Source organism: Panicum virgatum, chromosome 5K (assembly GCF_016808335.1).
Source record: "Panicum virgatum strain AP13 chromosome 5K, P.virgatum_v5, whole genome shotgun sequence".
NCBI lineage: Eukaryota > Viridiplantae > Streptophyta > Magnoliopsida > Poales > Poaceae > Panicum > Panicum virgatum.
Window position 1 is genome coordinate 46,048,744 of NC_053140.1, and position 12,729 is coordinate 46,061,472.

A 12,729-nucleotide genomic window follows, 5' to 3' on the forward strand; every position below is an offset into this window, starting at 1 on the left:
GTATATGTCAACTCAGTCCCATTTCCAATCCTAGGCAAAAAAATCAGAATACCACGCATCACCTTGCGCTCTTATGTTCTGCTTAAGTTGTACTTTATGCACCTTCTCCCATATGTATGACCGTTGAAGTGTGGCATCAGTGATTTGTGCCCTAGTGCCACGAGGCACAACCGGAAGGACTTGTCTAAAATCCCCTCCAAATACCATTACCTTACCACCAAAAGGTTGATTGCATCCCATTATGTCCTGCAAAGATCTATCTAGAGTTTCCACTGCTTGTCTTCATGTCATGGCCACTTCATCCCATATAATCAGTGATGATGTGCGCAACAATGCAGCGGTTCCGCTCTGTTTTGTGAAGTTACAAATGGAGTTTTCACAAAGCTTTATTGGGATTTTGAATCTAGAGTGTGCAGTACGACCACTCGGCATAATAGAGGCTGCAATTCCAGATGTCGCAGTAGCAACGTCAATAAGACCCATCGATCGAACTTTTGCCAGCAATGCCCTATAGAGGTAGGTCTTACCAGTTCCACCAGGGCCATCAACAAAAAAGACATTTCCTTTATGGTTGAGCACATGATCTAGAATCTCATTATACCCGGCCATTTGTTCGGCATTCAATGTGTTAATGAGTTTCAAATCCTCTTCTTGAAAGCCAATATTCCTTTCCTCGGTGAGTTCTCTGTAGTAGTCTCTAGATGTCTGGTCTGCAAATTTGTAAAATAAAAAAGATATAAATTATTGAAGCTCTTATTAGTTGAATGAATGTTACTGTTGTGAAATATAATTTATATAGTGAAAATAACAAAAACTAAGTATATTATACTAAAAATAATTGAGACATAATTTTTTGAAGACATGTCAATAATTTGCACCTGAAACATCCAATTCTGGGAGTCCATAATTTTTGATATCTTTGCCCATTGATCGTACAATATCAGCTATACCCCGAAGCACAAGTTGAACCACAATTGGAGTGTTACCATGATTCCGTACATAATCATCAGCCATATCTTCAAAAATGCTTATCCCACAATGCTCTAGTATTTGTGCATTCACAAAATAAAATAATAATTGCAAACATTCTTCTCAAAGTACAAGGCATTTTAAATGCTAAAGCCTCAGTGAGAGCCTCATCCAATGAACTATCTGTCTCGACGAGACCAAGTACCTCACATGCTTCTCGGAATGTCGAGTGTAACACATTATGAACTATACATAGTGAATCAAATGAGGTGGGACCTCTCACATGATTGAGTAACACACGCAGATAATACCTTTCACCTTAGCAGGATTCGCATACACCAGCCTGCCAATTTGAAACCTCCTCTTCCTAGGTTTCCAACACTTTTGACCCTTATTCCAGGTGTAGTGCTCGGGAAACTCCCAGTACAATAGCCTCCGGGCATTTGGATCTTCCATATTCATTCTAAAAAATTCAGTAAGCATGGACCTCTAAAACTGAGAACGCTGCACTACATCTTCAAGGTTATCACCATCATTAAAGGGAACCATGTGCATTCCAGGAAGATGCACTTGCATTTGTAAAACTGGTGGCGACATAGAGTACATCGGAAAACGATATAACCTGTAGATAGCTTCAATGGCAGTAATGCACCTTGCCTTTCTATATTGTTTTATCTCATTAATTTCTACGGAATCACTTTCATTTTTATTCTCAACTGCAAATGAGGCTCAATCAATTCCCTTGTATACATACTTATACAAGTACTTAACTCCCTTGATGCTGCAACATACCTCAACATTGATATGGCAATTATACCTCATCAGAAGTGTCGGATTATATGGCACAACCCATCTGTTATCCAACCATTTATTTCTGATAAACACTTTATGCCCATCTTCACGTCTTCTATATATAGGGTATGCATCTTTTCCTTGTCATGTAGAGTCACAGTACTGACGAGGGTACTTGAAACGACATGCACCATCCACCATACACGCACATTTAGGATTGAGACTCCCACATGGACCATGCATCATGTGTTTACAAACAAGTCGATGAAGGGTAGGGTGCTTTTTTTCATCTGGCAGCTCAGCAGATATGTATTTGTCATAGTCATTAGGACTACTTAGTTTAGCACTACTGTCCATGATCAATAAAAAATGTTCATGGGGGTAAACCCCATTTCTGGAACTCTGTTACGTGTGCCCATGCTTTCACCTTTCCAAAATGGCCTTTGACAATCAGAAAGTCATGCAGATCAAGAAGCTTGGCATGATATACCCTGGCTACAATATCTGGTCTATCTTGAGGTGTTTGACCTGGCAGTAGCTGCTCTAATATTTCAGGGCAGTAGGGGTTGCATGTCATTGTGACAAAGTAATCTGGACGACCATAACGTGCCACTAAAGCATTGCATCCATGAATCTGCAACTCACATCTCGATCACTGTCAGGAAAGTCCTTTGACAGTACGACACGTTTTCCAGTCCTCTGCCCACTGACCTCACCTGATGCCAGGGAGTCAAGAATTCCCTGTATTATCAAATAAGTATGTTAACACATTTATATTATTTTATATGAGATTGTAGATCATGGATGAATATTTACCTGATAAAGATCAGCTCTCTAATGATTTTTTGATGTTTAGGATTTGAGTACCAGTCCAAGCGCATGGACTCAATTTAGATATATATGTCAACAATCCATTGTTGAAAGAGCCGACCTCCATAGAAGAATATCACAAACACGCCTTCACGAACCTGCATCATGTAGCAGTAGTACTCACGTGCACTTACATGCAACCGTGATGATGATTTTCCTGATCACAGAAGAAATAACAAAAAATTACTAAACAACTTTAGCGGGAAATGTTTGTATATGTTGATCATAAAATTGACTGGTACTGCGCAAACCTCCATCAATGTCATCCCCGCTTCCATCATCGGTATCGCCATTTATATCTTCCGCATTGTTCTCCACACAGGCATCATGATCTGTATAAATATATTAGTATGCAAATTAATAAGAATATATAACCTACATTTATATAAAGCATAGAAACGAGCGCATATACCTTCCAGCGCAACCTTAGGTCGATTCATCAATGTTTTCTGTTTGTTGTTATGCTGCACGCGTGGCTTACAAGCATCTACGATGTATGATGATAATTATTGTATGAGGAAATATTTTTGATTTAAGAAGTAAAAATAAAAAATAACAATATACAATCCTTACCTGGCTTTGCACGTTTAGTATATTTTCTCTTCTGCCTTGGAAAACGAATAACTGGCTTCTCTTCTAGCAAAATCTTTTTATCTTCCCAACCAGTCTCACCATTAGGATAAAATACAGGATTTACTCTCATTTTTTAAATTTTATGATTTTACCCTTTATTTTTCACAAGTCATTATGATTTTGCCCTTGGTCTTTGCTCTTATTTTGACCATTGACTAAGGATAAAATCGTATTGACGTGTGGATCGTAAATGACAAAATTATAAAGTTAAAAAAATAAGAGCAAAAATTACAATTACATTTCAAAATAGGGGTAAGAATACAAATGTCATGGCGTAGATTTAGCTAGATGGCAAGAGGTTGAGTTTTCTAAATATGTCCGGCACGAACATAAGAAGACTTCTTTAAGATAGGCTGTATCAGTATAGTTGCCCATCAGTATATTAGCTCAATTAACACTATTGGCCCGTGCTTCCAATTGGCTCACGCTCTGCCACTGGCTGAGAGGTGAGAGCAGCTACCTACAACTGAAGAAGAGGGAAACGAAACGCAAAACGAAAAAAAAAGAACGCGATTGCTAGGCCGACAATACATGATCGAAGTGCAGTAGGTTAACTCAATATTCTTTTATTAAAAAAACTCAATATTCCTAAAGATTACTAGTAGTAGGTTAAAAATCATTGACCAATCTATCTTTTTCCTTTAGCTGAACTAGTAACTCAAAGACCACCACGAAAAGCCAGTCCTCTCTTCGTGGCCAATGGGATGGGGTAACTCTGTCAAAATTGAAGACGCATTACGCGCCAACGGTGTTAAATATTGGCAATCATTGCTCGCCGGTGCCGCGGTGCCGCAGTGGCCCGATGAATAGATTGGATGATTGGATGAGCCAGAACAGCTGGCCTGCCAATTCCCACCGCTCCGGCCGCCGAAGCGGGTGACGTGACAATCCGTCTGGCTCCGGCCTCCGCACCCCCCCCCCCCCCCCCTGCGAAACGGCGACGGGTCGAGGAGGACGCGAGGTTGCCCCCGTTCGTCGATGGTTCGCCGCCGGCTCCAGGGCACATGGACTCGTCCGACTCCTCGAACGATCTCGTACGCTCGCGGCCCCGGGGCCCTATCGCCCCTCTCCGATCCGGTCTAGCCGCTTCTCATCTCGGCCTGACCCTGTTGTTGCTTTGCAGGTGTCGAAGAGCTCTCTGACGCTGGGGGAGCTAGCGTGCGCGGTGCTGCTCCCCGTGCTCGCCGTGGTCGACGCGGCCCTGCTCGCGGCCTCGAGGTGCTTCGAGAGGAGCCCGCCCAGGCTGCTTTCGGCTCTCGACGCAGGCGCGCGCCTCCGAGCTGGCGGACGCCTCACCTTCCGTGAGCTCGCCGAGCTCGCCGACGAGTCCCGCTGCTGTAAGTATACGGCTGCCTGTCCCGGCTTTTGTGTTCTCTTCCGCCTGCTGTCGTGGCTGAGATTTTTTTTTTCTGGGTGTGGCTCCTGGGAGTCTCGGTGAACGAGGTGGAGGCGCTGTACGAGCTGTACAAGAAGATCAGCTGCTCCATCATCAACGACGGCCTGATCCATAAGGTTTTTGCAAATTGTTCTCTGTTTCTTCAATTCCCGCGAAATTCGTGCCTTCCAAGCATTGTATTTTATTTATCCAGTTTAACACTTTGACCAATCCACAACGTGAAAACGGGACCCTCACTTTGATGTTAGATCTATCCCTTTTAGGATTTGTTGTGCTGGCGCCTCCCAGATTGCAGAGGAGTAGCAAATCTGGGAATTGGCAAAAAGAAAAAAAAAAGTGTGACCGATCCTTTGCGTGAAGCTCCGTGACTCAATTATTAGGACTAGTTTGCTCAGCTTGCACTCCAGTGCCCAGTGGTGCTCTCACGTTTACGGATTGCAACTTTTGGTGCCATCACACATATTGAAAAGGACTTTTAGTTACTTTACCGAGAGCAGAAAGGTGAGATGACCCTAATATCTTTTGAGAGCAGAAAGTTAAACCAGGGGAGCTTATCAATCCTTGACAGAAAGATATCCTGCATTAAAATGGGGTTGAGCATTGACAGTAGTTGAACATTAGTTATGCCTTGCTTTTATTTATCCGCACAAGAACACTTTCAATGTTGGTATGCTAACAGCTAGGATAGTCTCTTCCTGTCTTCCAGGTGAAGAATTTATAGTTTCGGAATGTACTGATCGTCTGATCCATAGTCTTGTTTGTTTGTTGGCCATTAATTGTGAAAGGCTCTACTTCTTTTGTAGGAGGAGCTGCAGATGGCATTGTTCAATGTGCCGTCTGGGGAAAATCTTTTCCTAGATAGAGTAAGTGCCAAAACTTGCTCTACCAGTTCTCAAACAAAAAGGGGAAGAAAGAACGAAAGAAAGAAAAAAGATGAAAACTTCTCCACCCACCCCTCTTGATTCAAATATTCTTTGACCTTTTTGGCTGCTGAAGTATCACATGGCTTGTCAAGTATCATTCTAAAATGCTATATTAAAGAATCTTCCAAGGGAGCTGGGGTTTTGTACTTGATAAGATATCATCTATGAATTGCTTTCCAAGTTCTATATCTTTTTATTTAAATAAAACAAAGCTTCATGCATAGTATGGTTGAAAACACATTGCATAGTTGCAAAGTTACTGCCATTGTTGAGATATCACATTCAACCTTTTTTGTGGTTGTTACCATTTAGGTTATAATGCTGTGTGGTAACGCCATCTCAAGGGAAAAAAATAGAAAAATTACTGTATGATTTGATAACTGATAGATTTCATACATGTGAAAGCAACCTTAATTTTATTTCTGAAGTTCTCTTCCATTCCACTCCACTAATTTTATTTTTCTTTTGTTTAGAGTTCCACATTTGAGTTTTCCTTTTTCTTGTGCCTGTAGGTTTTTGATCTTTTTGATGAAAAGAAAAATTCTGTTATTGAATTTGGAGAGTTTGTCCATGCAATAAGTGTGTTTCACCCAAACGCTCCTCTTGAAGATAAAATTGATTGTAAGTATGGCCGTCTTGATCCACTACTCTTGACATGTAAGTTTAGCCTGCCAATAAATTCTTTTTTGCACTTCAGTTTCATTCAGATTGTATGACTTGAGGCAAACTGGTTTCATTGAGCGTGAAGAGGTATGTATGGTTATCTATTGCATAAGTATTGAGCGTGAAGAGGTATGTATGGGTTATCTAGTGCATAAGTTCTATCTATCCGGGCATTTAATTTCTCCAGTGATTTGGGCTACTGACTAACATTTGATATTCAACTGGTCGAGACTTATACGTTGTCACTGTCGGTCTCCCTGTTCCAGCACTTTTGGGGATCTTAACCAATATGACACCCTTTGCGCATGAAAATTGGTTATTTACTGGGCTTTGGATCAATACAATCTAGATTCCAATACACACCTCATCAGAAAATGTTTACTTTGTTGGAACCCTGATAGTGTCAGAGCGAGCCTAACCATGAAATTCCTACTTTGCTGTCCTTTCTAGTAATGATTACATATTTTTTTTATCTTTCCAGCACTCAGAATATCAGCTTTGTAAGTGGAAATTCATGTACTTCATAAATACCGTAAAAATAAGTAGGCTTGGGATTACTGATCTGAAGAGCAATCTAGACATGCTCTTGATGTACAATGGATTACAATCAGTCTTCAATATAAACAGTTTAGACAACAATGAAATGCTGTTAAGCTTGTTCTTATTTTTGGTAATGGAGCTTGTCAGAAGAAATCAATGCTGTATGATCGGCGCTGTTTGAAGTCTAAAGCCCATTGATGTTATTTTCCTCAGGTGAAACAGATGGTGAATGCTACCTTGATGGAGTCACAGCTGGAGCTGACTGACGATCTTGTGGAAGTGATACTAGATAAGGTATCATCATTACTGTCTTCCCCCTTCTAAGCCCTCTTCTGTTTCTGCACTTTTTTTTTATGATTTATGCCTGCCTTGTCCTTCTGCAGACTTTCGAGGAAGTTGATACTGATAAGGACAGCAGGATTAGCAGATCGGAGTGGAAAGCTTTTGTGTTGCGGCACCCTTCTGTTATAAAGAAGATGACACTGCCGCACCTGAAGTATGGATCTAATTGCATTTCATCAACTTGCCTTCTTTCCTGGCCAATGAGCTGCTAGTTCATGTCTTTTCTTCAAAAACAAGCAATTAGTCTAGGAAATATGTTTCTCATTAGAGTTGCATACGGCTAATTGCTATCCGCTTCTAAATGTCTGCTAGTAATACATCGCAATGCTAAATTACAAACATGCTGATTCATCGTCTTTTCCTTCCCAGGGACACCACAGCGGCATTCCCCAGCTTCGTTTTCAATACACAAGTTGAAGACTAGGGGTGATACACAGTTGATTGTACGGTATTATTATGGAAGTCAGTACAGAAGATGGAGATGAGCAGTCGACGAAGAAAAAGAAATGGGAGCTCTGAAGACGTGTGTTGCTCTCACAGCAAAGATTGGTGGCTATTGGATAGCACCAATACTGCTCCTGACCTGTCTCCGTCTCCAGTCGAGTAGATCGGTGCGCAAGCAAGCTGCTGCTGGAGGAATCAGCTTCCGTGCTCGCGGTTTGATAATGGGCACGCGTATCACATTTTTTTCATTCCATCGCTATCGGCATTGTTGTGAATTGTGAAAATCTGACAGCGACTGCTGCTAGAGGCATTCCATTTATTGGATTGGGGTACATACCGTAGTTCTTTTTCCTTTTTTATCTCAATTTGGCAGGCCCAAATTGTTCAAGATTCAGTATTTTATTATCAAGGCTAGTAGTAGCAGTAGTAGTTCCAATATGGTATCTTTAATGTAAGTAGGTGTTCCAATGTGGTACTATCTTTAATGTATTTTTTCTAGAATGTTCCAGTATGATCTTCAGGCCATCATTCATATGATTGGCTGAAAGCTTTCACGCTCAAACAACCGACGCGAGAGAATCATTTTTAATAATTGCCATTTGTGTTTTCCACTCTGTACTTTTTCTTTGCGAGGAATTCTGTCCATTTTATTTTGCCATTATTTTATTCAGTTTCCGTCCGTCTTCACCACGGCCTCGATCGAGCACGCAAGGAAGTGGGAACGGGCAAATCTCCGGCCGCGGTTGCCTCTGACACGCCGGGCCGACTGTCAGTGGCCCGACAACGACTCGGGTGCCCCCGGGGGTGGGCGCAACTGGGGCTATGTTCACTTCCAAAATTTCTTTTTCCAAACTTCGCTATTCATCTATCACATCAAATTTTTTACCTCATGCATGGAGCATTAAATGTAAATAAATAAAAAAACTAATTATATAGTTTTGATGTACACGACGAGACGAATCTTTTAAGCCTAGTTAGGTCATGGTAGGACAACAATTATCACAAACAAACGAAAAGTGCTAGTGTACCACAGTGTCCGATGTGACACTTTTTACCACTATTTTACGGATCTAAACGCCTTTCTAGGTGTGTTTAGATCCGCGAAAAGCTGGTAGAAAAAGTCACATCGGACTCTGTAGCACACTATAGTACTTTTCATTTATTTATGGTAAATATTATCCTACCATGACCTAACTAGGCTCAAAATATTCGTCTCGCAACGTACATCAAAACTATGCAATTAATTTTTTTATTTACCTACATTTAGTACTACATGCATGGGTCATTTTCTATATTTAATGTTTCGATGTGATGGAAAATTTGGAAAGTTTAGAAGAGTTTGGGGGAAGTGAACACAACCTCTTTCGTTCTTTCTTTCTTCTTCGGGGTGTGTTTAGATCCCACAAACCCCCCACATCCAAACTTTCAATCACATCAAAATCACATCGAAATATTAAATATAGCAAATAACCCATGCATGAAGTACTAAATGTAGGTAAATAAAAAAACTAATTGCATAGTTTTGATGTACGTTGCGAGACGAATCTTTTGAGCCTAGTTAGGTCATGGTAGGACAATATTTATCACAAATAAACGAAAAATACTACAATGCGCTACAGTGTCCGATGTGATTTTTCGCATCTTTTTTCCCTCCATCTAAACACAGCCTGGGCAAGCAAATGTGGCAAGTACGGAGTCCGCAACCGTCCACGGAATCACAAAGGAAGCCGGCCGGCAAAGCAAGCGCCTGCCACCTGCGTGTGCGCCTACCATTTGCGGTGCAAGGTGCATGCACCTTTCCCTCCTCCCCCTGTCTCCATCCTCTCTATAACCGCGCCTTCCCCCACTCGGCCACTCCCAGAGCACGCTCTCGAGTCTTCGTCCTCTCCCCGCACGGCGCCCCCCCCGCGCCCCCGGTCGGGTCGACCCCCCTCCGGCCCTCGCCCTTCGTCCGCCGGATCGCGCTGGGGTCGATCCAGCTTCGGGGTCGATCCAGCTTCTCTGGTGAGTTCCCTGCCATCCTCTGCCCCGCTTGCGGCCCCGTTGGTTCGGTCGTGCGTCTGCGGCGCGGCTTTGTATCAGGGTGCCTGGAATGGATTTGGGGTTGAGTTTGGGGAGCTTTTGTGCTCTTTTGTCGGCTGAGACGGGGGATCCTTGAGAGCGAATGTCGAAGCACAATCGGCTGCCTTGCGATTTACTTTTGTTTACTGCTTGGTTTCCTACTACCAAATCCGATTTGCATGTCTGGAACGAGGCAGCGGACGGCGACAGCTTAAGGTCACAGGTCTGATCCTGATAATGGAGCTGGCACTGCTAAATTAGATGTCGTAGTACTGACATTTTAGCACACGCAGTTACATGGTAGTCGAATTCGTGTTCGTCGTCCTGGCCCCGGCTCGGAGCACACCTCCCCCAACGCTCCTGCATTTCATTTCGGCATTTCGTCGAACTGTCAGAGGATGCGATGGCGTACACTTTATTTGGATTGGGGAGAGGAGCAGCAGCTCCTGGACGTGCAAATGCGCTTCTATTTCAAACATGTATCCGTTGTCATTCCTTACCAATCTGATCCCATCTTCCTGCAATGTATTAGATTCATCATGTCCTTAATATGTTAAACAAAAAAAACATTAAAACTACATTTGACAATGTCGAATACTAAGTCGAGTACCCTTTGTCTGTGCAAGTTTTGAACCATATGTTGCCAATATGGGCTGCTATGGCTTTTGTATTTATGCAGTGCTGCCTCTTCACTTCGTCAGATATACCAAAATCAGCACCTGGTCCAACCGTGCACAAACTAGAAAGTAGAAAAGGGGGCAGGTTAATTGTTTTGGGGGAGTGGTGTGTGAGAGGATGTACTAGGAAAAGTTAGTGGATACTCGGTTTCAGGACAATTTGTAGTGGATACAAAGAGGTTCATTTTGTTCCAGACCCATTAATCATGCCTTTATGAACATATTGATATATTTCATTGTGATGTTGCTGTATGGCATTGTAAAGGTACTGTACTAAACTAGGGGCACATTTGATTCTCCACCTTTTTTTAATCGCGAAGTATGTGACTGTAACTTGTTCCTTTCTTCTGAGTGAAGGTTGGCATCTGTGAGATTGAGGCTAGTCACATTTTGTTATCTTTAAGAATAAGGAACATCAATATCACCAAAAGTAATTTCCTCAATGGAGCTTGAAGCTGATTTAAATGATGAAGATGTTAGCTCAAATAATGGATTACAAGAGTTGTGGCCACTTGGCGAAATAGACCCAAAGAGAGCAAGGTTCCCGTGCTGCATTGTCTGGACTCCTCTTCCTGTAGTTTCATGGCTTGCCCCTTACATAGGGCATGTTGGAATCTGTCAGGAGGATGGGGCTATCTTGGATTTTGCCGGTTCAAATTTGGTGAGCGTGGATAATTTTGCTTATGGTTCAGTCGCCAGATACCTCCAGCTTGACAGAAAGAAGGTATGGATGATTCCAACTATTTTCATTTTTTGTACTGGGCAATTCAAACATAACTGTCCATATTGTACTTCATTTTATCAAAACTACTGCTAAAATGTGAATAGGTTTATGGTCCAAGGAACTAAATCCCGATTTACTTTCTGAGTGAAGAAAGCCTAATTGTCCTATAGTCCTGACTCCTGAATAGCATGCTTGCATGTGAACATTCAACATTATATTATCTTGTTTTCTCAGCTCAAATATCAGTGGTTTCCAAATTTATTTGTGGACTGCAAGAATCAAGACACTTTTTATTTTTTTCTCATTTAATTTGCATGCATGATATGCAAACAATTAACATTTTCCAATATGATTCGTACTTTTAGTATCTTTTAGACAGTAAGTACTTATAACTGTTACTTGTGAACTTGAACCCATAAATGAATAATTCATTTAATAGTAATAGTTCTTCATGGAAACAAAAACTAGAATCCTGTTGAAACATGAACATCCAAATCAAACATATGAGCTGGAAACTGGTCTTGTGATTACTCTAGTTACTAGCCTACTAGGCAGTAGGTAATTACAGATGCAGCAAGTGTCACATGTGAAGGAATGAGACAGAGACAAAGCTGAGTGGTTCATAATAAAATTTGGGAAGTCTTGATCAATTTCATTAATTGTTTCCTTAGTAACTGTTTTTATAATAAACTCGTACTATATTTGATAGATACTCTTCTTGGGAACATTTAGATTTCCTATTTTATGAGAGAAGACACTTTTTAGAACTTCCAATGCTGAATTTCATATATTGTTCCGTTATTTTGTTTGGTTTTAAGCTTTCTTTTGGCAAAACCTACTAAAGCTATCATCAGGCATAATTTTTCAGTTGAACTGTTTAAATTTGTAAATGTTTCATGACAAACTTAATGTTTCGTTCATGACCAGTGCTGCTTTCCTGCTAATCTTGCGGCTCATGTATGTGAGCGGTCGTACAATCACTCAGAAGTTGGAGCTGCGATATCATGGGATGATGCTCTTCAATCGGGCATGAGGCGCTTTCAACACAAGTTTTACAATCTGTTCACCTGCAATTGCCATTCATTCGTGGCAAACTGCCTGAACCGTGTCGCCTACAATGGTTCTGTGGAGTGGAATGTTTTGAATGTGGCGGCCCTTGTTTGGTTTCATGGCCGATGGGTGGACAAAATGTCTGTTGTTCGGTCATTCTTACCTTTCTTAACTGTAACATGCATCGGTATTTTAATGGCTGGTTGGCCTTTCCTTGTAGGGATGGCAGCATTCTCAGCTCTTTTGATTGGATGGTTTATTTTTACAGTATGCTGTTTTAAGGGCTTGGTATGTTGATTGATTTATATAGAACTTTTTGAATGAACCCGCAAAGAATTCTTGAAGGAACACTGAAATTACTATCATGTTCATCCATTTGAAAATTTTTGGAAGAAAGCATGTACTCAGTGTTTCAGGTTTTGTTTCCTTATCCTTAGCCTCATTGGTTCTCGAAGCCATGCAAATTCCTCAACTAATTTTGCCTTCTTGAGATAATTTAGTTCATAGCATGCTAATATTCTTGTCCTGATTGGCATAACTGTTTAAGTCACCACATTCTCCAATCTTTGTACTAAAATACAGTCCTAACAGGTGGTGAACTGATCTCTTTTGTAAGATATAACCATGTTGTGGGTTTTTTAGGGT

General features: G+C 41.4%; 2 protein-coding genes across 3 annotated transcripts; both read left to right on the forward strand.

The window, feature by feature from the left end:
- Positions 1 to 4,052: 4,052 nt before the first annotated feature.
- Positions 4,053 to 8,137, forward strand: LOC120707811 (calcineurin B-like protein 10). Its single transcript, XM_039992828.1, has 9 exons — positions 4,053 to 4,298; positions 4,388 to 4,601; positions 4,694 to 4,776; positions 5,464 to 5,523; positions 6,096 to 6,204; positions 6,281 to 6,333; positions 7,000 to 7,080; positions 7,170 to 7,282; positions 7,498 to 8,137. The coding sequence occupies exons 1-9, from the start codon at positions 4,269 to 4,271 to the stop codon at positions 7,550 to 7,552; spliced, it is 798 nt and encodes a 265-aa protein (XP_039848762.1). The 5' UTR covers positions 4,053 to 4,268; the 3' UTR covers positions 7,553 to 8,137.
- Positions 8,138 to 9,426: 1,289 nt separating this feature from the next.
- LOC120707813 (protein REVERSION-TO-ETHYLENE SENSITIVITY1-like) lies at positions 9,427 to 12,449 on the forward strand. 2 transcript variants are annotated; one of them, XM_039992829.1, is made up of 3 exons: positions 9,427 to 9,576; positions 10,668 to 11,034; positions 11,962 to 12,449. In XM_039992829.1, exons 2-3 carry the CDS (start codon positions 10,753 to 10,755, stop codon positions 12,379 to 12,381), a joined length of 702 nt encoding a protein of 233 aa, XP_039848763.1. In that variant the 5' UTR covers positions 9,427 to 9,576; positions 10,668 to 10,752; the 3' UTR covers positions 12,382 to 12,449. The 2 variants fall into 2 exon arrangements, with proteins under 2 accessions (XP_039848763.1, XP_039848764.1); XM_039992830.1 differs by lacking the exon at positions 9,427 to 9,576 and having other exon boundaries at positions 9,601 to 11,034.
- The last annotated feature ends 280 nt before the right edge of the window (positions 12,450 to 12,729 follow it).

Coding starts and splice junctions, on each gene's coding strand:
- LOC120707811 (XM_039992828.1), top strand. CDS start 4,269: ATGGACTCGTCCGACTCCTCGAACGATCTC. Junction 7,081..7,169: donor TGGAAGTGATACTAGATAAG/GTATCATCATTA, acceptor GTCCTTCTGCAG/ACTTTCGAGGAAGTTGATAC. Junction 7,283..7,497: donor ATGACACTGCCGCACCTGAA/GTATGGATCTAA, acceptor TTTCCTTCCCAG/GGACACCACAGCGGCATTCC.
- LOC120707813 (XM_039992829.1), top strand. CDS start 10,753: ATGGAGCTTGAAGCTGATTTAAATGATGAAGATGTTAGCTCAAATAAT. Junction 11,035..11,961: donor TCCAGCTTGACAGAAAGAAG/GTATGGATGATT, acceptor GTTCATGACCAG/TGCTGCTTTCCTGCTAATCT.